This window comes from Chaetodon trifascialis, chromosome 11 (assembly GCF_039877785.1).
Source record: "Chaetodon trifascialis isolate fChaTrf1 chromosome 11, fChaTrf1.hap1, whole genome shotgun sequence".
Lineage (NCBI taxonomy): Eukaryota > Metazoa > Chordata > Actinopteri > Chaetodontiformes > Chaetodontidae > Chaetodon > Chaetodon trifascialis.
This window is the reverse complement of record NC_092066.1, coordinates 18,637,746-18,663,646: the sequence shown is the minus strand read 5'-3', so window position 1 is coordinate 18,663,646 and position 25,901 is coordinate 18,637,746. Positions and strand designations below refer to the sequence as shown.

At 43.8% G+C, this 25,901-nt stretch overlaps 1 protein-coding gene across 1 annotated transcript; it reads right to left on the bottom strand.

Moving 5' to 3' along the window:
• Positions 1–1,623: 1,623 nt before the first annotated feature.
• On the bottom strand, positions 1,624–22,530 carry LOC139339326 (dynamin-3-like). The gene is made up of 21 exons (XM_070974883.1): positions 22,177–22,530; positions 21,384–21,764; positions 19,233–19,306; positions 18,924–19,073; positions 17,412–17,615; positions 16,441–16,539; positions 16,071–16,231; positions 15,577–15,719; positions 15,259–15,394; positions 14,295–14,362; positions 13,427–13,565; positions 13,217–13,303; positions 12,527–12,597; positions 12,284–12,338; positions 10,617–10,730; positions 6,499–6,608; positions 5,550–5,664; positions 5,174–5,338; positions 4,765–5,000; positions 4,422–4,595; positions 1,624–3,336 (listed from the first exon to the last, which is right to left on the bottom strand). Exons 2-21 carry the CDS (start codon positions 21,542–21,544, stop codon positions 3,294–3,296), a joined length of 2,505 nt encoding a protein of 834 aa, XP_070830984.1. The 5' UTR covers positions 21,545–21,764; positions 22,177–22,530; the 3' UTR covers positions 1,624–3,293.
• Positions 22,531–25,901: the final 3,371 nt, after the last annotated feature.

Genomic DNA, 25,901 nt, shown 5'->3' with positions numbered 1-25,901 from the left:
GGTGTTTAGTGGGTGAATAGTAGCCCGTGTCCCGGCAACAGCTGATGCACTTACATGCAACTTTATGAACACTGCAAAAATATACACGACTAAAAAGACGTAGCTGAAGACTTTTTTTTTAATATAAACGATTGTAATACAATCCAGTTTGAAGACGATTACATCGCGTGATATACTGTACCTCCATGTTCTATAAGAGGAGCTTACTGAGCAATAAACCTCTGATGCAATATGACAAAATTGTGCAAAATAAAACGATGGGAGCGTTAATTTGTTATTTTAAAAAAGGCTGTTGCAATAAAAGTAGCAATTGTTCTACAGCAACTTCGACAGTGGGGGTTCACATTACACTTCTCTGAGCAGGGATCCTGCAGTACAGACTTCCGACCTTGCCTTAGAGACAGTGAACGCATGTTTAAGTCATGGTCACTAGAGGGAGACCTCTGCTCAACTTATTTGCCAGACGCTAAAAACATGATTTGAACTCACTCTGATTGACTCTATATATCTAAGTCCTGCTACATGAGCATTGCAGGGCTGTGCCCCGAGGTCACAGCCTCATGCACAATCACACCAGAGCAGCACTTCAGCTACTGCAACCACAGGCCCTGTGAGCAGCCATAATAGAAGACACATTAGGACATTTGAGACACAAACAGACCACATCATTTAACACACCATCTGTTCTTTTGCTTTTTGTTTTTACCTTGCTTTATTTTGTTTTGTTTTTTGGATCAAGCTCTACTGTGATGCAAACACTAATGTCACACATCATATACCAGGTAAGTGCCAGCCAACAGATGGTATAAGAAGCATTTTGGTATTTGTGTGCTTTGTTCACCTAGTTGTTTTTTTTTTTGTTTTTACATAGTGAACACTTTTTGAGCTTATAGGCCACATTCACAGTTCATACTTCCCATGAAACAATGCTAACTGCACATAATATATTTAGGCAAGCAGCCTGATTCAAGCACTAGCTGATCACAAATCCAGATACCTTGGATAAGGGACCATGGACATGCCTGCTGCCAACTGCCTTTTTGCATTGAGCTATGGAATGCTATAGGCAAAAGTTTTAAGTTGCAAGGCCTAAATATTCTTTTATCTTTGATATAAATACATAATAAACTTCAGTTCCACTTGTTGTAGCTTAAATTCACAGTATATTTTGAGAGAGTTTCAACATAGATGCAAATAAAGATGCTGTTATTTGATGGTTGCTTTTCAGGCTGGAAAAAAAAAATCTACAATGACTAAATTGACAGGCTATCAAGAAAGCAAATACACAGATAACTGATCTTTGAAGATGAAAGTCATTTCTGCTCATTTTCTAGTCATGTATTCATCATCTTCTTGGAGTTTGATGTCATGGAGCCAGCTGTGCTTTAATTGCATACATATTTGGATGTCATGCCCTGCAGATATAAGGGTGCCTCACAGTTAGAAAAATGATGTATTAGCGCCATCTTCTGGCTAAAAGAAAATCCCAAAGAATGAAAATATCAGCAGTGACAGTCTTGAGATTCAAAGACAAGCAAAGCATGACTTAATATTTGTGAACGAAATATTAATTTGCTGCACTTCAGTGAGAGGTCAAGAAAGACTCTGTTGACAAAGCGAGACATGAGGAAGAAGTTTATTGAGGAGCGATACAGAGACACAGAAAATAACAACTGATGCAATTCCCCTGCTTAACATTATGCCCTCTGCTAAACAATGCCATCTCACTACAACTGGAAACATTTCGTTGTTGGTCTTCAGCAGATTTTTTTTTTTTCAACTTCCCAATTCTCTTTTTACATTTAGCTTTGGCAATATAGAATTGTAATTCATGCCGGTAAGGCAGTCTAAATTAGAGAGAAGAGAGCATTTAGTAGAGACACAGAGAACGATTAAAGCGCTAGGATCCTTGATGAGGTCTTTATAGTCCACAGGTACAGTATCTCCTTATCATTACCTATATACATCAGAACACAGTTTAGGCCCACATACACAATAACAAACTGACAGAGAAGCACTTGAACATTGACAACAGCACCTTAAGCTCAGGCGCAGACGCTGACTGGCTTCATTGGTTGTGAGAGCAGAGGAAATAAGAGAGCTTAGAGGAGCTGAGAGAAGAGGAAGGTTGCTAGTTTGTGATGTGCATGGAGTTGCATGTTTCAAACCTGAGAAAAAGGCTAAATGGAAACATGTAAATACACGTTCTTTGTCCATTCAAGAAAAAAAAAAAAACTTGTGTTTCACTGAGTTACTCTTTTTTTGAACTGACAAGTTCCATCTCATGAGTCAGCGTCTGGCTCGGAGCTTGAGGCTGCAAGGGTCACAACTTGACCACTGATACAGCACAGGTGGACACCTATGACAGGGTTAAATGCATTATTGAGGCTGTTTCCATATAGAGAATACTGAAGGTGCTCCTCAGCCTTGCTATGTGTGTATGGCTGCTACTACAACACAGGAACAACTCACAAAAGTCCAACATTAAATTTACCCCCGAGGGTTTTATGATTCATCATTAACAGCTTTGACCATGAAAACAAATACAACTGAAACGCCAACAAACGTGCAGACAGACAGCACATGCACACGTGTCCTCACACACACTCTTACACACACATACACAGGTTTACTCGCACACAAACACGCACATACGCACACATACTAAGATACAACTTCTGTTCCTAAGAGAACATTAAGCTGATAATTAACACTTAATGGGGCATTATACAATAAATTAATACAATACTAAATCAAACTCAGCCTACATATAGGCAAATTAGTCCCTCCCCTGTATACATACACACAAAACACACGCACACACACTCTACATACACACACTCCCATGCAATAAAAGCAGCTTATGTGCCATGCTGCATTTTGGAATGAGTAGGGCAGTACGACTGCTGAGCGTATTTTCATGTAGAAGCAGCAAGTGGGGGTGGTGGCGAACTTGGTGAGGGGTTTGTGTGGTGGTGGTAGTGGTGGTGGTGGTTGGGGGGGGGGGGGGTTCAGAGGTTCCAGGGACTGATACTGGGTAGTGGATCTGCTAAAGCAAACCTGGACCACAGGCGAGCAACAAGCGCACATACACATACACCACAAGACAAGTACCATACTGTACATAGATATATGGACATCGTCACCTGGCAGGAAATTGAGGGTCAAAGGGTCAAAGACTTCAGTGTCTGCACTAAGGAGAGACCAGGACAGCAGAGCCATGGCTAAGAGAGGGGGGATGGAGTGGATGAGGGGGAGGAGATAACAGGGGCATGAGGAACCCCTTCAGGTGTTTATGGTGGGGCTTGTCTTGTAGGAGATGGCGGGGGTCGCCGGCTTGAGTAGAGTTTGTGTATAAGGAGAAGTGACAGAAAACAGGGAAGATAAGAGATGACAAAAAAGAAAAGAAAAGAAGAAATTAGTCTTCACACAAGTTTAACAGATTCTTCAGTATGTCTAGCTTGCTAATAATGTACCTAAAGGAAAATGAATGTGTTCATAGTACAAAATGGTGCAAGCATCTCACAGTCAAAACTAGCCATGTAAAAACCATTTAAAACAAAAATGAGTGGTTATTTGAGAAGATTGAGACCACTCTCATGCCTGTATGCTAGATATGAAGCTAACACCAGCAGCTGCCCATCTTAGCTTGGGGAGGAACAGCTAGCCTGGCTCTCTCCAAAACTCTGCTACATTTCACCCACGTAAAGTGTGATGTTTTACACTCTGGTTTTTCTACAGACTAAGCAAACAAAATACAAAATGTTAATTTCTGAGCTTTAGAGGCGCTCTTGTTACCTTTAGGCAGAGCCACACTGTCTCCCTGTTTCCAGTCTTTGTGCTAAGCTAATTGTCTACTAGCTGTTGCTTCATATTTGCCACACAAGCAAGAAAGTGATATCAATCTTCTCATCTATTTTAAATAAGGATTCTTTCCCAAAACGTCCAACTACATTTAAAAATAAAAATTGGATTGAGTGTTGAACATCGAAATCAGTCTTGGGAAATGGAATTGTGCCTCAATATGAGCAAGCAATCTAACTCTGCAAGCAGCCTTTCAATAGCATTTCATTCTATTACTAAAAAGTACAAGCAAACACACGTAAACACACGTTTTTTTTAATAAATATAATATAACATTAGATATTATTATATCTAAATATTAACCATATTGGTACACAACTTAGAGGAGAGCCAGTGCTGCTGTTTTATGTCATCAGAGTCACCTGCTCAGCTGTTGTTAGCTGACTTAAAAGTAAATTGCATTGGATGACAAGAAAAGTATTAACTCTTGATCTAGAGGCTGATATGGGACAGCTGAGATTACATCTGACTGTGCAAGATCAATAACGTGTAATATTAGCTCTGTGTTCTTTAGTGTTTTTGCATTTTCCCAACACTTATGTGAGGGCTGCATTTACCTGGGAATGCTAGGAGGAGCCCTGTTAGGGCGGCTGGGAGCTTGAGGGCTGTCAGCACTGTTATTGAAGGGTCCCAGTGGTCCTGGGCGGTTTGGTGGTGGCGGGGCCCCTCGAGGAGCCGGGCGCTGGCCTGAAGACATCCTCCTGGGGGCAGTTGGGCTGGGTGGAGGAGACCTGGAGAGAGGAAAGATTATACTATTGAGTGCGGTTCAGGAAAGTCAGAGAGCAGGTAGCAACAGCTGATGAGGTAAAGCATTAAATATGTTGTCTGTGTACTGTTTTCAATTACGTTTAACATTTTCAGTCTGCATGTACATGATCAGTTTAACTCCAGTAACCTTACCTGCGACCACCACTGGATCCTCCCATCCAGGAGGTGTCAACAGGTGGAGGCATGGGGACAGTGATGGTGGAGGTGGAGATATCACCGATGATGGCCAGGGCCTCCTTCAGGGCCTGGTGGGTCCTCAGCACCTCATCCCTCCTCTGGGCCTGTTCCTGGGACTCATCCATCAGGGCGTTCTGGTCACCTGCAGAGTACAGCTGGGCCAACAGCTCTGCGTTGATGAAGTCCTTCACCTAGTGTCGAGAAGCGGTAGTGCAGGTGGATGAATCGTGAGAATTAAGGCCATCACTGTTATTATCAATATAGCAGTAGTATATCTACTTTAATACAGTAACAACAAAGTAAAGCTGTCTCCACAGTCCATATAAATGAACATCTGAGTAATCTTTTTTTTTTTTTTTTTTACATTATTGATCATGAGATGCATGATGGTCTTGGGCATGAGGTCCCGAATGCACTTGTTGACAATAGCCATGTAGGAATCCACCAGATTGCGGATGGTCTCCACTTTACGCTCCAGCTGAGGGTCCATGGAGAAATTATCTGAGGTGGTGGTGGTCTCACTCTCCACCTACAGATGGAAAAATGAGAAATAGGAGAAATATAATGAGGCAAGAAGTGAGTAAGAAAAGGGGACATTTACAAAAAATGTTGGTGCATTGTAGGATTGTATTTAGGTGCAGGATGCTTAAAACCCTTCTGAAATAAGAGGATTCCTGTAAAGAAGGATTGTTAAAAAACTATGGCAAAAAAGGCAAAGTATTGCCCTGCAGTTTACTAACCGTGATGGTCTTCTCAGGATAGACCCCAGCACGTAGGAGAGACGATTTCCAGCTGTCCACGTCATCCTGAGAGTCACATGCCAACTCCAGGGTACGATTATCCTTGTACACATTCCTGAGCACCACCACACAGGACAACATGCATTCAGGGAAGTCAAAAAAAGAGCTCACATTTTACACCATATATGTAAATAATGCAAATAATATTAAAGCAGAGGAGAGTATTTGAGATTAACATCAATTTTGATCTAAATAATCCAAAAATGCTTCACCATTTATGGTTATGAAGACAATGCCCCCCATTGTTACAAAAGGAGTTCAACAAAAGATATAAACTCTGGCATCTGGAAGTGTTGACACTATTAGGTTATGTGCCTCCTTCCATGTGGGATATTTTGCTGTTTAACCCTTTTTTCAGTTTCGAGCCAAGACGTCCTTCAAATGGATGAAGAAACTGGATGGCCATAAAACTTTTTACAAGACGTTCTTCACCAATGACTAAAGCTCTGGCCTGATACAAAACATTTTACACAGATTCACTGTGTCATGAATAGGTTACAGTCCTGTCGGGGATGCTTGTTTTCCTTATATCATGATCATCATTAACATCTTCATCAAACTGCTTTATCTGGCATTCTAAAATATTATTTTACACTTCTGAGATGCAGAAAGATGCATTTAACATAAAATGTAAATGACAAACTACATGAACTGACTTGTAAATCTACATCTAGATCTTTAGAAATTCCAGTTTGTCCCAGCCATACATGCATGCATACGTATTGTACAAAACACATAATCCAAAACATATTTCAGCCGCTGCAGCAGCACACAGGCCTTGAACTCTCTAACTCCATCTGCAGCAAATGATTGCTTGTCAAACGTTTTATTTGCAGCTGCAAATAAAAAAAAACAGCAGAAATTAGAACTTAAGGCTGTCATGGCTAACCTTGACTCTGTATTGAAAATACAGAATATGTGCTTGCTGGACATGAAACTCTTCTCCACATCACGGACCTTCAGGTTGTCCAGAGGGAGCATGTACTTTTTCTCCTTCTCCTGTGAATGAGGAAAACAGAAGGTATGGATCATGAGCACTTTATGACTCATGCAATTTGCTCCGTTTGTTATTTTCTGAATCGTTGTGCAATGAATTGGCGCAAACACTTGTACAAGATTACATCCATTAGAGAAAGGTGAAATCAGGTTTTTAAAGGGTGGGGGGGGGGTGCTAGCAAAGAGAAAGGGGGTGACAAGAGGGAGGAGGAATGGGGGAGAAATGAGAGTGGGAGGTAGGGTGGGGGGTGGTGAAGGGGGAAGCAGAACCAGAGAAAGACGGAGAGCACATGTGGAAGTCATTACAGTGTGGGTCAAGACACAGTCGTTCTTCACGGTGCGTTTTGCCGGGGAGAGCTGGTAGCTAAAGGCTGAGTAAACTCTCCGGCTGTGGTAAAGAACGCTGATATGTGTGAGCGCTGGAGGTCCAGAGAGCGAGAGAGCTGCTCAAACACGACGTTCACCTCCTGAGGAAGAAGCTCAGGCACGGCTGCGACTCGCTCAAAGAGAGGCCGTGATGGATGCTCAGGCCGAAGCAACTCTGCTCTTCATTTTTACACTCCCTCCATCTTTCTTAACTCCCTGTCTTTTTTCTTTTATCCCTCCCCCTCTATATTTTTTCAATATTTTTTCTTTCCATTCCAGAGGGGCCCACTTCCTGCCTGATTTTTTTTTCTTTTTTTTTGAAGAAGGAGGGAGAGAGATTAAATGACAGCCTGGCGTTAAAACTCAACATCTGGTAGTGCTTAGCAGCACACAGAGAACCAGGGAAGGAGGGAGAAGTTAAAGAGACGGCGGGCGAAGGAGGAGGAGAGACCGAGAAGAAGCAACACAAAAGTGGATTTGCGAAAGATTTGCAGAAGAAAGCCCACATCTGGTCCGAAGGTCCGGAAAGTGGTGGTAGATGGTCGCAGGTAAGAATTAAAGAGGATGAGGTGAGAGGAAAGAAGAGAAGACAAGAAAAGTCTGCAGACTCTTCTGTGTTGTATTCCCCAAGGGGTCACTACAGCCCATATATGGTCACAGGGGTCCCCTCCCTCTTCCTCTCTCTTCCTCTCCCTTTCTCACTCACTCCCCCCCCTCGTCTCTCTCTTTCCCTCTTTTTTGTAATATCCCCTCCCTGAACGTGCAGCCAGTCTGTCCCAGTCGTCTGAGCGAATATGCCACGTCAAGGCTGGATACTCTTCATGGCCGGCGTGACCAAAACGGACCACGAGGGGACCCAGAGCTCAGACGTCTACCAAAACAAATAAACAGGCCGAGAGACGTGCACCAGACAGCGGCAAACACGGATGAGACCAGTTTTCGGGGGTTTTCAATAGACGGGATCCTCGCTGCCAAAGCGGAGAGGGGCGAAGGGAGGGCACAGACGACAGAGCCGCGAGCATCTGGAATGGCAGAAAACAGCACGCAAGGCCTGGCTCTTAACTCCGGCTCCGTCCACCCAGTGTTCAGACTACCTGTTCATTGTCATACTGGTGTACAGTAGTCTGCACATTGGTTAGACTGGGCATGGACCCTCGTCTGTCAGTCTGTCTTTCTGTGTCGCGCTCTCTGTCTCTCTATTGGCATTTCAGGTTTCCAAGATGTGTTTTTTGTTGCATCTGTTCCTTCCTTCTCACCCTTTGCTATTTTTAATCTGTATGTGATCTACATTCATCTGTATTTTGTCCTATGTGCATTCTAACACTCACCACTTCCTTTTCACTGCTTTTTGGAATAAACATACATCACCAGTTTTGAACACTAACTGCAGATTTGACAACTTGCTGTGAATACCAAGGTGAACCAAAGAATTCTGAATTTTGAGCCAGAATGAGAAACATTTTGAAGCCAAAGCTCGCAAAATAGTGAGCTCACATAATTTATAGCATGAATGAGTAAGTGTGCAGGCTGCTAGCCTGGTGCTCTGATGAAGATGTGGTCCACTGGAAGGGGGAGGAGCGAGTGTGGCTGCAAAGCATCTAACACAGGCCAAAGGAACGAGGGCCAATCAATCAAGTGGAGTTTGAAAGTACAGTCAGACACCTCCAGTGAAGTTATTTCAGTGGGTGGCCAAAATGGACTTGGGAGACTTCAGGCAAAAGACACTGATGTATACTAGATTGCTGTGGTGTCAAATAACTGCAGAAAGCTGGTAGCGAAAAAGTGTTTTGCAGATGGTGCAAGAAAGCAAAAGCCTCAGTGCACAAAGAATATATGTACACGCATGTTGTTTAACATCTGAGCCTTCAGTTAAATGAGTGTTCAGGTCTTTAGGTGAGCTTTTATGTTGTTGGTTTGAGGTGAAAGTATGCAACTTTTTCACTGTTGCAGATGGAATATTATGCATTGCATGGGGTCATGAAGCGATAGCTGGTTATGAAGTTTAAGGACAGAAATGGGGGGGGGGGTATTGATATTTAATAGAGGGGTTTCTCTCTGCTGAAACATTGAAGGCTCATGTTTGGATTAAAAACTTGTGATTTTCCTGCCAAGAATGCAAGCCGTTCCAAAGTAACTGCCAACCACTCCAAGAGCGGGAGGAGGGTGAATGTGTGTATGTGCATCCGCATGTGTGCACATACATGCTTATGTGACTATAGAAAGTTCACAGAGTGTAAAACAGAAATATACAAGGCAAAACCACAGAGTCTATAATTTCCTATATTACCACACTAGCGTATCAAATGACAATCTGTAGGCCCAGTGCTGTGCGGCCCGTGAGCTGTCTGAGGGCTGAGCATGCTCTCATATATTTTGGGTATCTGTGAGTGAACATTTGGTCGGGATTGGGACTGTTCCAAATCTGCAAAGAAGAGGCGAATGCCTGAACTCCCAGTGGAAAGAGGTGGGGAGAGAAGAAAGAGAGAAAAGTAGGGAAACTCCAAGACAAAGGGAAAGATGAATGGAAAGAAAGAGTGAATGACAGAACCACGCCACATACGTAATTCATACAGTAAACGCTCCATGATGATCCACTCTTAGACAAACTCTAAAAGCTTGCAAATAGTAAACTGGCCAGGTTAAGTTGACCTGTGTTAAACTGGAACCATATTTAAAAATCTATTTTACAACCACAGCAAGAGAGAACACTATTGTTTCCATCAGTGTGACTACAAATTCTACTCTGTGCATCTTTCTTGGAACTGCATCCTGGCAAGAGACTAAGCAAGGTCCAGTAAACAAACAACAATGCAGCTACAACACCAACTGGCTGAAGGAGTTGCAGTGTGTCTGCCTATCTACACTTGCTGTGCAGAATATCCTCCAACCTGTACAGCAGGCACAGACAGGCAGATAGACATCAGCCCGGCAAGCAAGCCAGCAGGACGGAGCAAATGCTGCATCCTGTCGGGTGCAAACGCTATGTGTGTGTGTGTGTGTGTGTGTGTGTGTGTGTGTGTGTGTGTGTGTGTGTGTGTGTGTGTGTGTGTGTGTGTGTGTCACTGTGGTCTTTCTGATGTTTTATCAGTGATGATGTTATTAAAAAATAATAAAATTTAGCTGTTTTTTTTGTTTGTTTGTTTGTTTTTGAATACATCCAAGAGATACGAGTCATTTATCCAACAGTGGACAGCATCATTCTGTCATGTCTGAGCTGTTTTCTTTTTTCTTTTGCAGTTAAATACATAAAGAGCAGCTCCATACAGAATATTTTTTCCTGCCCACCTACACAACATTCAGATCAACATTCAATCTAAACATCAAGGTCCCAAAATATGAAATATGAAAAGGGAAAACCCCACAAACCCTCAAAACTCCTGAAGGAAATATCTGTCTCTTTAGCTGCTAAATACTTGCTAAAGCTGCTAATTTTGTCTGCCTGCTGTTTGGTGCTGAGTAGGTAGCGTGCAGTGGGTTTTTCAGGGATTTCTTACTAATAAAAAACCTGACCTGAAAGACACTAAAACTCTGTAAAACTGAGGTGAACTGCAGAGTCAGATGATAATTCTCTGTGGGGTTTTTATCACAAGCAACCTTTGATACATTGTCATAATAGAAAATATTGCTAATATAAAGCTAACTCACCTCATCATCTTTGAACCAGGAGAGGCTCTCAGCAGTCAGCACGAACCAGTACTCCTTGGCTCCTCCCTTCATGATGCTGATGTTGTTGATGGTCAGCCAGCCTTTGCGAATGACCTGTGGGGAAGGTCAGAGAGTCAGAAACAACTGGACTGAGAAATAAAATAAAAACAAAAACCTAACAGGAGCTCATCATCTGTAATAATTTTAATTAAAAAAAACAAAAACAACTCACTCGCCTCTAAAACAACCAGTTCTTACAACACTTTGTGGCTAAAGCTAGCCCAAAACAATCTGCAAGTCATCGATGCTTGAGCTGCGATGAAATGTGTGAGCAGGTCAGGTTAGGTCATTGTGTCTTTGTGACTCACTCAGAGCCGAGCATGTGACTGTGTGTCAGTGCAGTCTCATGCAAGGAACTGTGTTCACAATGCCACAAGCAGAGGTCCGTGTTAGCTTGTTAAGTGACCATTGTGTTAAGTGCTTCAAGCACACAATAAAGCGTGTGTGTTCTAACTGTGTTAGGTGTATTAACCCTACAGCCTGACATAGACAAGTCTGTGGGCACAGTGCCAAGTGATTATTAGGTTAGATTACTGTCAGTCTTGCACCGCCTAAGACTCACTAAGGAGGTTACCCAAATCATCACAAAGCCTTTCGGTCATAGGCTCAAATTAAATAGCTGTTTTGGGTCTGGATCCATGGCAGGATACTGAAACAAATCACATTTCTAACACTTTTAGTCTTAGAGAGGATATTTTAACAGCCAAACCAAGGACATTTTTCATTTTTATGTATTTGGCAACCCCTTGCAGTCTGTGGATCTTGGTGGGTGGAGGGGGTGTTAGAGAGTAAACGGTTGGATAGTAAACTCTTACAATCAGGCCTGATGCGGGAGGAGAAGAGGCCTGCAACAGGAAGGAATGTGGGGCATTTAGAAACCTTGTGGCACTGAGAATATGGCAACTTTCTAGTGCAGCTTAAAGAAAATGCCTCTGCCCAACAGTAGCTTACACAGCCAATTTGCCATTCTTGACCTGACAGAGTGGAAAAGGAGAAAATGACAGGTTCTTATGCAGCGGTGCTGCAGAGCACCACACAATGGGCAGAAGTGTTACTGCAGGCACAAATGACATTGCAAACCATAACCCACAATGAGCGATACTCACCAACAGACACCCATAAGAGGGCAGCTGAGATTCTCACTAAGGGATGGGGATGAAATGCAAAGTGGCACCTTGATGACACAGGAAGGGTTCAAACAAAGGGAGATGTCTCAACAACAACACCAGTGATGATGGTGGCAGAAAGTAATAGAACCCAATGTGATTCTCTTACTGACATAAAATCATAAAACCAAAAAAGCAAACAGACCACTGTACACAACTGGTGCCCCACTTAACATAATACAGCATGCATGACTTACATAGGAAATAATAATAATAAAATCTAAAAGGAAAACACAAGGCTAAAATGTACATAACATAAAACGTGTGCAAAGCAGAAGATTGACTGAACTGAATGAGCGTCTCGGGTCAGATCTCTTTCATTTCAGCATCTCTCTCTCATTATGCTCCCTGCAGCAGCCTTCCTGCTGTTGTGTGGGTGTGCAGCCCTCCCTTGACCTTGTGCTGTTTGTGTATGACGGACAAGACGTGACAAATGCTCACCTGATTTCCTGCTGAACTCTGGCTCTTATTAGTCTGACTGCTCCTCTGCTGTGCACTGCGGTGGAAAAACAACGACACGGAGGTGGCAGGAAAGACGGGACGATCGGGACGAAAGAGAAAAAGACAAGGAGGAGAACGTGACAGGGGGAAGAGGAGGTCTTCTAAACATTTGTCTTCACCAGCCTGACATCTAATCATAAATAATTGATCATGATGGATGGAGCTAATAGATTGAGTCTTTACTTAGCAAAGCCAATGAAGTCTTCATGGTTGGTGTTGATGTAAGACAGCTGGACGTCTATCAAGAGCAGAACCTGTAACAGCACAAAACATTAACTCATTCAGTAGTTTCACATTCTGGGATGGACTTAGTCTTCTTGCAGAGAGTTAGATGAAAAGATTGATACCATTCTCCTATCTGTACATTAAATGCCTAACTTCAGCCAGCAGCCAGCCTATTAGCATAAAGACTGAGAGTGGGGGAGAACAGCTCTCCATCTGTCACATGTATCATTTTCACACTTTGCTTTTTCTCCAGATTAAACAAACAAGATATAAAATGATCATTAATGGCTTTTATAGGTGATGGACATGTGGATGTTGCTGCTTTCTGACAGAGGCAGGCTAGCTGTTTCCCCCTGTTTCCAGTCGTTGTGCTAAGCTAACAGCTGCTGGTGGTAGCTTTATGTTTGCTATGCAGACATGAGAGTGCGTTGATCTTCAAATTTTCTTTGAATGTATTAAATGTTATACAGTATGTATATTAATAGTAATCTAGTTGGATAAAGGGTACCTTGTTTGTAATTCCATAACATTACAGTGACAGATATGGATAGTGACGTTGGCTTTGCGTGCCTGCGTGTCGACACATGTCACAGATCTTCCCTGTAAAACAAGCATTTACGTCCATAATGACAAGCTAATGAGCGTTACCTGGTCCTTGGCCCGACTCTCTCTGTCTCGAATATGAGACGTCACAATTCTCTCAGTTTCCTCACGCAGCCTGGGGAAGCATTCCAGCTGAAAACACAGAACCGCACAGCTTATCCCTCATTCCACACAACGAGGAATGTGGAATAATAGATCATCATTTTTCTCCTTCCCTTCAAACTTCCAAACCCACACAGAAAGCACACCAGTTACCTTGTTAGAGCACTGGCGCACAGTGTTAATCAGTTCCTGGATGACCATGTCCACGCACTTGACACAGGGCCCCTTCAGCTTTATGATCTGCTTCTTCACAATGGCCTCAAACGCCATGTCCGGGGTGAAAAGTCCGGTCCTGAAACCCACCGAGAGGAAGAGAAAAAGGATACAACTGTGATGAAAAGCGGTTTCCCTTTTCGATGAAATTTTTATCTGGACACCTGGCAGGGTGTGGTTGGTCAGTTGCTATGGAGACACAAAGCCAGCAAAATTAAGCGACCTAAAATCACATATAGCATCAATAAGTAGAGTGATGTGATTAAAAAAAAGAACAGCCATGGCAGATATTGGACCTGCTATTGTTTTTGGAGGTAATTCAGGCTAAATGTGGCGTTTCTTTTTCTCTTTCGCTTGGGTGGCAATTTTTTTGGTTACGGTGGCTAACCGCTGCTGTGTCAATATAGAAACACACAGAGAGGCTGGACTGAACATAAAAAAAGAAAGAAAGACAGACAACATGCTCCTCCCTTCTTCATAACAGCATACAAGGCGTGTATTTTTAGGCAAACCAAATTTGAACATCTGTATTTTTACTTGTTATGCTGTTTTCCACATCACCATTAATAGAAATGACTCTCTTCAGGTTATGAATAAATGTTTTTTGAACCCTTATAATACTAACAGGCAGAGATGAGAGTGATAGCGTCACTGGTTATTAGGTCTGAAACATTTGCAGGACTTGTGAGCCATTTGGAGGGAAACCGATATGGAGGCCATACAACAGCAGGAGGTGTAGAAATGAAAATTCATTTTGTATTTTTTCCAATCAGGCATTTTAGTAGTTTAGTGGTCGGCAAATTCCTACCTGATACCGTGGATGTTCTTGATGGCATAACTGATCTCCCGACGCATCTCCTTCTCATCGCACTCCATCTGAGGGGAGCAGAGACAGTTTAGACAGTGAGATGGGTTGTTGAAGTGTAAAAGATGACAGGAAGCATGAAGAGAGAGAACACAGCAGACATAAAAGAATAATTATAAGATTATAGAAAGACAGGGGAATAGTACCAAAGGCTGTATTTGGACTATCAGCTTGAACAGGCATTGACAATAGCAAAGCTATTTAGGGATCATTCAAGAGAAAATCACAATTAGATAACATAACAGGCTGTTATACAGATTGTGTGAGGAGTTGGGAGGAAACAGGACAGAGAACAAAGAAAACAATGGAGGAAATTAACTGTTAATTAATTAATTGTTTCCCGGGCAGTTTCAGGAGTATTCTGGAGATGAGTGTCACTGTCTTTAAACGAGACCGAATAAGGCAGATGATTCAGTGTCACAGCACCACCGAGAACAGTGAGGTCATGAACTCTGTATTTTCTGGGGATTTGGGAGTTTTAGCAATGTGGAGGGAGTTTAAATTGCACAATTATTAACAAATATTAACAGGCTACATATACCAGGATTCCAGTAGAGATTGGACATATGTATTTAAAAGTGATCATTTAAGCCAAGAAATCTTCACATTGGGAGATTTACAGACAAGGTGTAATTAAAGTTGAAAAAATAAAATGTGAAAATATCCAAACAGTTAAAGATTTTTCACATCTGGTCAGAAATTTCTGAGGTTCTGTTTGGGAGACTTGGACTTTTTTTGGCTCCAGGCATCACATGACTGCACTGGCATCAGGAAAATAACACCTGATGCAAGAAAAACACCATCTGTATCATTTCAGACAGGTCAGATAATTGCACCCCCGGCAGGTTTTTCCATTTTTGGTTTCTTTTTTTTTTGCAGTGTCACCTTCATTTATGCAATATATCACCTTGACCAGTTCAAAGGGGAAACGCTCATGAAAGATGCGGTTGATTTTTGCTCCACCAGACAGCTCCACTGTGTCCACCTGGTCCCCTGAGCCCTCAATCCTTTTCTCAAAGTCCACAGAGAACTGCTGCACCATCCTGAAACAATGGAAAGAACAGAATAAATAAAAGCCCAGCGATGACTTCTGACCACCAGCATACATGCAGATAAGCAACGGGTGCCAGGGAAGAATAATCATTTCTTCAGAGGTAAGATATTTGGAGGATACATAGCTTTATGAACATAAATGCTCTTGTTGTGAGAAAATGGGGGTACTGACTGCAACAGCTGCTTGGTTTTGCGGGATGGGTCATCAGGTCGGTATCCCCGGTATTCCTCAGCCTCCTTGTCCAGAGCCAACAGCTGGGACTGCAGCTTACTGCGGAAACCTGGCAGGGTGTCCCGGATGTGGTTGGTCAGTTGCTATGGGGACACAAAGGCAGAAAAGTGAAGCAAATTACTCACATTCAGCACTGATAAATAGATTATGTTACTGGCATTTTGCCTGCACAGGCTGGAGTGATTTACCATCGAGACTGTATATTTCAGTGTAATCTAAGACGATGCAACAAGTCAATAACAACATGCCTGAGTGGAATTATAAATCATAAAGAGCTGAACTAGAAAGAGCGAGTGCATTTTCAACCTACTGACAATCTTGTATCACCCACACTGGTGTGCCATACAATGGAAGAGAAAAAAAGAAAAGTCCGCCCTCTTATTCATTATTGAAAGTGCACTGTGGGAAAGCACCAGGAGTAAATCTATGATCACCTCGTTGAGCACTCTCTGCAGACGTGGGGTGCCCATTTTATCAGCCATGTGCCGGTAGGATGGGTGGGACATGAAGAACTTCCTCTCAGCCTCCAAAGCGGCCTTGATGTCTTTCTTCCCATCAATGTCCTTCTGACTGCGATTCACCACTCCAATGTAACCTTGGAATAAATAAACAAGGGCACAAATGGAGAGAAAAATAATGAATGGCAATCCCGGGAGATAAAGGCAGCAAGGCAAACATAAACAAAAACAAGCAGTGGAGGTGAAAGAAGGTAGAGCAAGGACAGAGTGGTTTCACACTGTCTTAAGAACACAGGGAAGGAGAAAGGTGACAACAAGTGACTGTGGCTGACATCATAACACACACCTCGCCGCAGAGGCAGCAGCTTGTTCTCCAGCACATCTCGGGCATCTGTGCCCTCGTCCATCAAATCCAGCTTGGTGATCACTCCAATAGTCCTCAGACCTAGAAAAGGGGGTCAGAAAGAGAGAAAAAGGATTCATTTGGGTCACTCTTTGAAGCAAAAATGCAGCATTTGTGCATACCAGCTTGTTAAGTATGTTCTACTTTTTTCTGTTTTCTATCATTGTGAATTGATTATATTTGGATTTTGGACTATCGTTTCGTCTTCTTTACTCTTATTTGAATCCATTTCTGTCACCTCATCCTTTTCACACATCTTTGGTTGTTAGCATCCCTTCCTGTTCCCTCCTGTACTCTACACCCTCACTCTCCTTATCTGGTATCATTCATCCATCCCACAAGGTTATTTCATCCAAGTCCTCCTCTTCCAAGCTAATATCCTCCTCTCCTCTCCTCTCCTCTCCTCTCCTCTCCTCTCCTCTCCTCTCCTCTCCTCTCCTCTCCTCTGCTGTGTCCTCCTCTCCTGTCTGAAGGTCAAACTCTTTGGGCATTAAACTAATTTGATTCCTTTCTCCTTTCTTACCCTTCCTATTTATCCCACTTTAGAGTCTCTTTTTCCTTAGGCTCGCCTCTCTCTGATTTACTTTTTCCTTTCCCTCCTTACTTCTCATTTATCTATTGATGCTCTCCTTATCCTCCATTTTCTGCTCCTCTAAGCCCCTTGCTTCTAATAATGACGTGCGTTTGATTGGTCCTGTGGGGATATCCTGTTTCTACATTCAGAGAGGTCAGAGGACAAGGTCAGACACTGAACACCATGCATGGTAGAGATTTCATGTGTTGTTCAGGTCTGCCTCACTGACCACAAGGCCACCTTTTAGGTGCTTCATTTACTTCCATTCCTCTTTCTACATGGCTCCTACCGCCTCTTTTACTCTCAGTTTCCTTTCCACGCCCTCGTGCCCTTTCCTTACCCTGTGGATCGACGTCCTTTGACAGTTTGAGAGCGTCAGAGTTGGCCAGGTCAGTGTTGGCCGGAGTGACGGCCAGGATCAAGCAGCTCTCTCTGGTGATGAACTGCATAATCATGTCCCTGATCTGCTGCTCGATGTCGGCAGGCTGGTCCCCGACCGGCACCTTAGTGATCCCCGGCAGGTCGATGAGAGTCAGGTTCAGCACTGCACAGTCAGAGATATGCATTATGGCAAAAACTGGACGTACTAATGTGACATTTTGTGAGTCAAAGGGAGATTTTATTTCCTTTAGGCTGTAACATCGCCCTCTACAGCAGGAAAAAACAAGAAATACTATGATATTAGAACTTATCGTGGAACCAAGGTTGGGTTGCACTTGCCATTTATAAATTCATTGCAAAGTTTGTGGTTCAGGCCTCCTCTAAGTTCTTAGCAACAGGCTAGTTTCACACCAGCCATTACTATCAGGTTGCACCATTAAAACTTAATGAATGTCAGCTTGTATAGCTAATCTTCCACATAAAGTTTTAGGGGGACAAGCTAACAGACAATCCTTTGTAAATGTAGATAGTAGTCTGCCTCATGTTTTCTCAGAGTTCTTCATATTAATGCAGTTTCGTAGGACTGGAAAATATCTGACTATGCTAACCTCACCGATGACATCTGAGCTCATTTAAGCTAACATTGTTAGCATTATGATTTGTAGTTTAAGGTATTTTAAATCTTCCCAGTTTACATGATTATAAACAGCATTTACATCTAGTGTCAGGTCAGTTATGTCGACCCTATTCTATAACTACCTCTTCTACTCTTCATCCTAAGCAGGTTAAATGTTAGCAAGCAAGTTTTGTCGGCTGGTTCTGCTAACCTGAAACAGCTAGTGCAACCGTCTAAACTGCTGGAAGGTCTGTAGGAATCACTAGAAACCTACAGAACTCATTTTTAATCGTGCAAAAATCTGCTTCATGAGCGTTTCATCATGAGCATCGTCACAAAACTTCAAACTTGAACTTAATGATGATGATATATAAAATATAAGCTAATAGCCGTGAGCTAATGCCAAACAATTCACACCATCAGTTTAAGCAGAGCTTATGTGTCAGCGGATCACTTGGTAGAGAGCTGCATAAATGAATCCATTCAAATTCACTTCATTTCCAGGCTCTGGTTATACAGTGTAAACAATCTAAGGACATCACTGCAGCATCAGTGTACTTTAGCTTCAGTATAGTCTGAACAGGCTGTATTCAGCAATATTAACAGGAAGCCTTTAAAGATTCTGTTTAGCTGCCTCCTTTTAACTCATAATATAGAAATTCATTCACTCTCTTAGCATTTAGCATGTTCTTTGTTTCTAATGAGCCAGTTTTAAAACCATTTTCTGCTAGGTAAAAGTACAAAGAACTAGAGTGTGATGACTCACAGCATGTCACTGTCTACTTTGTTTCAAAAGTGTTATTGCGTGATGTTACTTGACAGTGAAAGGCGGGGAGCTGAGTTATGGCTTCGCACCATGAGGGGAGTAAACCCGCAGGTTGATGGGGACGGGAGATATGCCTTTGTTGGCCCCTGTGACACGGTCCGTCTCTGCCTCGATCTCTTGGCGAACCTCATCGAAGTCTGTGAACTTCTTCCCTTTGCAGTGGAGGAATTCAGCCCACTCTGAGAGGAGGAAAATGGAGAATACATCACTGGGATTAAAGGTGGCTGAGCTACATTTGTATGAGAGGAAAATAATGCAAATCTGAGAGGGGAAAAACACACATAGCATTTTAAAAGGGGAGGTGGCATGTGTGGGTGTGAAAATGTGCGTGCGCCCACCTGCAGTGGCACTGATAAGCTGCAGCACCAGAGGTCTACGGGTGACAATGCCAGATCCACGGGGCAGAAAGTCCCTGAGGAAAGACAAAACTCACTATATCAAACCATATCCAGGGTAAACATTTAGCAAAGAGTGTAGGTATGCTATTATGATATCTTCATGTCAAGGCTTTTTTTCCATTTGAACTCTTCAACAGCACATTTCTCATAATTGCACCCTATATAAGAGAACACCAGCCACTGTATAGCCTTCAGTGTCACTCATCTGGTATGATATAAGCCAGCTGAATACAGTCTGAGTGGAGTAAGGGCCATTTCAAAACACAGCAGCTCCTGTAGCTTTCAGCTGCTGCTGCTGCTGCTGCTGCTGCTGCTGCCGCTGCTGCTGCTCTGACAAAGTGCTCCAGCAGAACAGAACAGAACAATCTGACCTGATAAACAACAGGTCAAAATGAAGAGCCGCATTGCTGACAAGGAGCTCTCTCATTTAAAAACGATGACTTCATCATTGCCTCAGGGCTTCCACACCAACTCGTTCTGTGCGTGTGAGAATGTGTGTCCACTTGTGTGTGCGGGCATGCATGCCACAAACGTGACAGCCATCACAACACCCCCCTGCCCCAAAAGGTCTGCTCCAAGAAAACTTATTAACACATATCGACCCTCAGAACTCCCTCAAGTGGGATGAGTCAAAAAAAGAGGAGCCCACTACTTGTCCATTCAGCGCTGTGCAGAGCCAGTTCTGGACAGATGGACCATTACTCAGCATCACGACTCTCAATGAAGCTGGAACAAGACAAAATCAATGCATCCATCTGGAACTGCACACATGCATGTTGAGACTGCAAAAGAAATTAACTCTTTGGTCAAACTGGAGACAATCCACTTAATGGAATGTGACTGTGACTGAAGGGGTGCTCCTGTCATTTCATGTGGCACTTCCACAAAGCTGGAGGACATTTGAGAGAGACCACAAAAGAGTGGTCAAAACTGAAGCAGCAGAGGCATTTTGACTTCAGTCCCCATGGCTGAAGCTCCAAAAACACTACATTTCCCATAATACATCTCAACACACTCTCAATACTTTCAGTATATAAAAAAATTTTGTGTCAAACATTTAGAGTCTCAGGACAAACTCCAATAATCCAGATAACATCCTAGTAAATAACCCTGATGACATCATCAGTTAGCGTCAGAGGCTAGAAATCTCCCTCCAGAGCCACAGAAGACATACACTGCTCTCACAGGCTGAGCAGTGCTCTCAATGACGAATAAAATGACCTTCATGTGTACAATCAGAGCGAGTGACCCTTGAGTTTGTTACATATGGAATTATATCTATTAGCACAGTCACAGCACAGCAAAAGAAATGCGACAATAAATTCATCAATTTCAAGGTAGGTGACATTAAACATCCTGACATTGAAATGCAAGGCCTTAATACAGAATGATAAGGCTCTCAGAGCAGACAAAAGCACATCATAGTAGCTATCGGGCAGTTGTTGCGGGACGTGGATGCACTTCAGCTCCGATACATTTTCCAACTTCAACACTCGAAGTCACCAACAGAACCCCACTCTTACTTGGCCTGAGCCTTAATTTATTTATTTTTTGAATGCATTCAAATGCAGCTGCTCAAAATTTATTTGTTGTGGCCAAAAATCCAGGGCAAGATGATGAATATTCATGCGTGTTTTCAGGAGTGGGAGCTGGCACTGTTACAGTTAGGACGAAGACTTAAACGGTTACTAGCAGTCTCTGGGACGCAAGGAACATGGCAGTGTCACTTTTATACTCGGTAGCATATTAATGCTCGTGAAGGGCTGCCTGGAAAGAGAAAAAGTGATGCATATTTCTAGGACTGTGAAGGAGTCTGACTGCAGTTGGTGCTGATTGGGCTGAAATCCCTCAGGTGCTGCTGTAACCCAAATACCGCTCCCTCTTCTGTTAGTGGCCAAGAGTGTGTTGTGTGTTTAAAAATATATACTACACAGAGCACAAGTGACTGTTTCTGCTCATCACAAGGTGCAACAGCGGTGCCTCAGCACTGGGGAGAGATGGTTTGAGCTCTGCACAGAGAGATAGGCCTCTTATGTCATCCTCAAGGTTAACGGGAGAAGGGATTATCCTATTTCTGGTGGTCAATTTTACCTGCCTACAAAGTTCTCCAGCACGGAGCTTTTTCCTGCGCTCTGGCCGCCGACCACCGCGATCTGCGGCAGGTCCAGGTTGCAGGCCTGACCGATGGCGCTGAAGGCATCCTGCAGCCTGTTGACCAGCGGGATCAGGTCCTCCATGCCACGGTTTCCCATGGTGCCTTTAGACGGAGGGACTCGGGATCAGCGAATGGAGAGAGAGAGAGAGAGAGAGAGAGAGAGAGAGAGAGAGAGAGAGAGAGAGAGAGAGAGAGAGAGAGAGAGGAGGGAGGGGGGATGTGGCGCTGCTATATTAGTCCAGGATACCGCGGTGCTTGTTGATGTAGTGAAGTCATCTAGCCGCGCATTGCCCCGAGCCAAGCGAGGGTCGGACCGACTGTGGAAGCAGAGGAGAGAGAGAGAGAGAGAGAGAGAGAGAGAGAGAGAGAGAGAGGTGCAGAAAGGAAGGATATGAACAGACAGGGACAGACAATTGCGCAGTTGCTTACCACCATAACCCCCCTCTCTCTTTTTCTCCCCCTCTCTGGCACAAACACGCACGCACACACAGAGAGAGCCGCACGAAGCCTATAGTTTCAAGGACATCTGGTGAGCGGGGCTCCATAGGCTCCATGGAGTAACACTGAACAAACCCGTGCGCTCCAGGCTCCACAAATCACACCAATCTCATCTTGAAATAAAGGCAAAACAAAGCACCGCTCGCTGCGCGTAGATGTAGAATAGAAAATGGAGTCCAGGGGAAACATATCATAATCACACATTGTGGCACTGAGTTGTCGTGAGCCTACCCCGCCTCAGGATTCCCTCGGTGTTTTCAGTGTCCGATGCTCCCGGTCGCTGTCCAGTGCTGAAACGACGCGCAGATCAGCCAGCAAAGACGAGTGACAAGACCCTGGACGATTATACAAGCACCACCTGCCACGGCGGTGCATCGGCTCGATCTCAGAATCCTGTGCATCAATTGTGGTCGCCTGTGGGCTTCGTTCCGGTCGGCTGAATGTCAGAGCGGTCTCATCCCGAACACAAATTCGCCTTTGACAGATTAATCATTTTTTCGCCCTCTCCTCCGTTCCGCGGTGTAATTGCGAAGCTGCGCCTCGCTCCGACACCGTATCGACGCGGCGGAGGACCAATGGAAAGAGCGGGATTGGCGACGACAGCAGAGAAGCGCGGCATCCCATTGGCTGGACAGGTACAGGTTAGGCCTACCTGAGCCCGCCCCCTGTTTACATCCGTGCCATTTCAGCCGTTGTGAGTCATGCGGCACGGCTGCGCATCGCTGCAACAGAAGAGGCGGCTGCGCTCCTTCAGATCCCTGCAGTAGGAGCAGAACCAGCTGTCGTAAATTACATAGGCTACCATTTCATACATGTTACAGGCCGTGGCAGTCATTTTATGCCGCTGTGCTTTGTGCATATGAAACAGCGATGTGACAAGCCGCTTCTTTTATGACACTGACATTATAGGCCCACGTTTGAGCGCATAAAGCCCAGAAGGGTTTGCTGTAACTGGACAAAAAAAAAAAAAAAAAAAAAAAAAGTGTGACGCTCGGTCCCAGATTGTCACAGCAGGCCCAGGCTGGTGAAGGCGGTCATGCGGAAAGGACGCTGCCATTGTGCCTTAACCTCTCCCAGGACAACCTCTGTGTCAGAGAACAAGTGTGTCTCTGCCACTGGATGTGAGCATCCGCCTAGCGGGAGATAATCTAAGAGGACAGATCTAATTCACTCTTCAGGCCCCTCTGCAAAGAGGTTGAAAAGAGATGTGATATGCATCGAGGAGATAACAGGTGAAGCTCTGTGTGCCATCCCCCATTTGACTGTGACAGTAAAATCTCATCGATTTAGTGAGTATTTGGCCTTTTCATTATGGTCAGGCCTCTGGAGAGGGCTCTAATCAGCACACCATGTTGCAATTAGCTGGAATATCACTAGGTGGCAGTAACGACCTAACCAGTGCAGCTCTGTGTTTGGGCCCAGTTGGTATTTGCTATTATTTAAGAAAAAAATCTATTTTAGAAAGTATATTACACCAGAGCTGAATCCTTTCAAAATACTAAGAAGCATGAATGGAATCTAATCATTTTAGATGGAAATACAGTCACAATCATGGGAAACGGTCAAGTAGGCCTCAAAATGTCTTATGGTCTTAATATTTCTGGTGAGGAGTAACTGAATGTGTTGTTCGGATATTATGAGTCATGAGTTATACTGACAGAAAAACTGACTGAACTGCTGTGGTTCATCCCAGGACCCCTGTGACCTTACCTGACAGAGAAAGGATGTGTGAGCAGAGGTATCCAGGAACATCAACATTAATCCAACACCTCTCCCTTTCATCTCCTGCCAAAGATCCAGTGTCCTGGGGTATCTAGGCCGTCAGGAGAGTTGGTCTCCAGGTCAGTAGTTAAGGCTTACAGATATAGGTGAGCCTGTTTTTAGACGTGGCCTATCTACCTACAGCAGCGGTGCCACTAAAATGAGGCTCTAGATGAGTCAGGGGCCTTGCAGATAAAGAGGCTCCCAGGTCATTTCAGGAATCATACTTATTTATTGTGTCAGAACTATTGGTGATATGTTTTTAGGGAGCTAAATATTCAAGGGATTCCCTTAGCACCTGCACTTTTAACTGAAAGCATCTGAATTTCAAGCAGATAAACAAGATCAATTTTCAGAGGTTGGCATGGCACGGCCTCCTATATTATTTACACTTTAGTAATACACTGCACTCGCAACAGTCTGAGATTAATGGCTGAACTCCAAATGCAGAACACAGACAAACGAATAAGGGAATGATAACAGGAAGTTATTGTCACAAAATCTGGATAATGTTCAAAAGGAGATGATCCACACTAATCCAGGCAAGGAGCAGGCAGGTAGGTGAAGTGAGTCGGCAGGTTCACTAGGTGGTGGACTGGAGCTGGGCAGAGGCGACAGGTCAGAGGTACGAGGAGATGATCCTGAGGCACAGAGAAAATAGTTTTAGTCACACAGACAAGGCAAACTTTGAATCAACAAAGAGCACAAGAGCTAGCAAAGGGGCCGAGACTTGTTATCAGGCTAATGAGTGCAACAACTGGTGAGGAGATCCGGGTCTTTATCCTGTTGTAGATGATTGTGGATTCACTACAGCTGTGGTGGCTGATTGGCACTGAGTGCAGGTGTAGGGGAACCAAGATTGTAGGGAAACACCCAGTCAATGCATCCTGGAGATGCCCCCCGATGATGAGCTGCTAAGTAAATACAACGGAAACCCAATAATGGAGAAGAGGCAGACCATCATCGAAGGACGAGCCCCTTCACAGCATGTGCCACTGCCAGATAGAGGATAGTGGCTTATATCAAGAAAACCTACCAGTGGCTGGAAAAGGCTGGACTGAAAGAGCACAGAAGCACTAATCATGGCTGCACATGAACAGGCCCTCAGTACAAGATCAATAGAGACAGGGGTCTTCCAGACCAGACAGGACCCCAGGTGCAGGCTGTGCAAAGGTGCTCCTGAGACAGTTCAGCACATAGTGGCAGAGTGTAAGATATTGGCAGGAAAAGCACACATGGAACACCATAAACAAGTGGCAAGCATAGTGTACAAGAACATCTGTACTGAGTATGGGCTGGAAGCCTCAAGGTCAAAATAGAAGAGACCTCCTAAGGTGGTGGAGAAATGACCGAGCCAAGATCCTGTGGGGACTTCCAGATCCAGACTGACAAGATGGTGGTCGCGTGTAAAATGTTGCAGTCATGTTACATGAGCAAATGATTTAGTATGTATTTGTTGTCTCATGTTGCTTTGAAAACATATTCATGACTAACAAATCTCCAAATTGTTTCTTAACCAATCAGTGCTACAAGTGTTCATAAAAAAATGAGCTGTTTCTATTATTTTGTCTACTATGGCCCATGTACAGTACAGCAGATACCACAGCATTACAGATGTACAATATATCAGTGTGTGTGTGTGTGTGTGTGTGTGTGTGTGTGTGTGTGTGTGTGTGTGTGTGTGTGTGTGTGTGTGTGATCTATCTGTCATTGTACATAGAGTATGTTTTGAATATGAGACAGATGGTGGAGTGCTGGTGGAAAACAAATTATTGGCCTCAGGTCAAAGGGAGGCCAGGGAGCGAAATCAACATGTTGGTCCCCATGCACCACTCCACCATTGCCTTGAATCATCCATTACCCATGCTTCATTGCAGCACTGTGTTTGGACAAGATGGCTTTGTCTGCTCACCATGACTGAGCTCACTAAATGACCTTTACTGTGTCCGGTTTGAGCGGTACCAGAACATGAGCTGCAGTTGCACGTGAGCTCACAACGAGCAGTCACAGACAGAACTGCAGGCGCAGCTGTTGGATGTGATACAGCCTTAGAATTAAATCTGCTTAAGGGGAAAGAATTCAGTTGACCTTGCTCTTTATTTTCTCAAATGAGATTACAATGCCTCTGTGATGAGCTAAGGAGAGATACATGCACTCCTGTCATTTCAAGATGAAAACAGACCAGTATCTGAGTT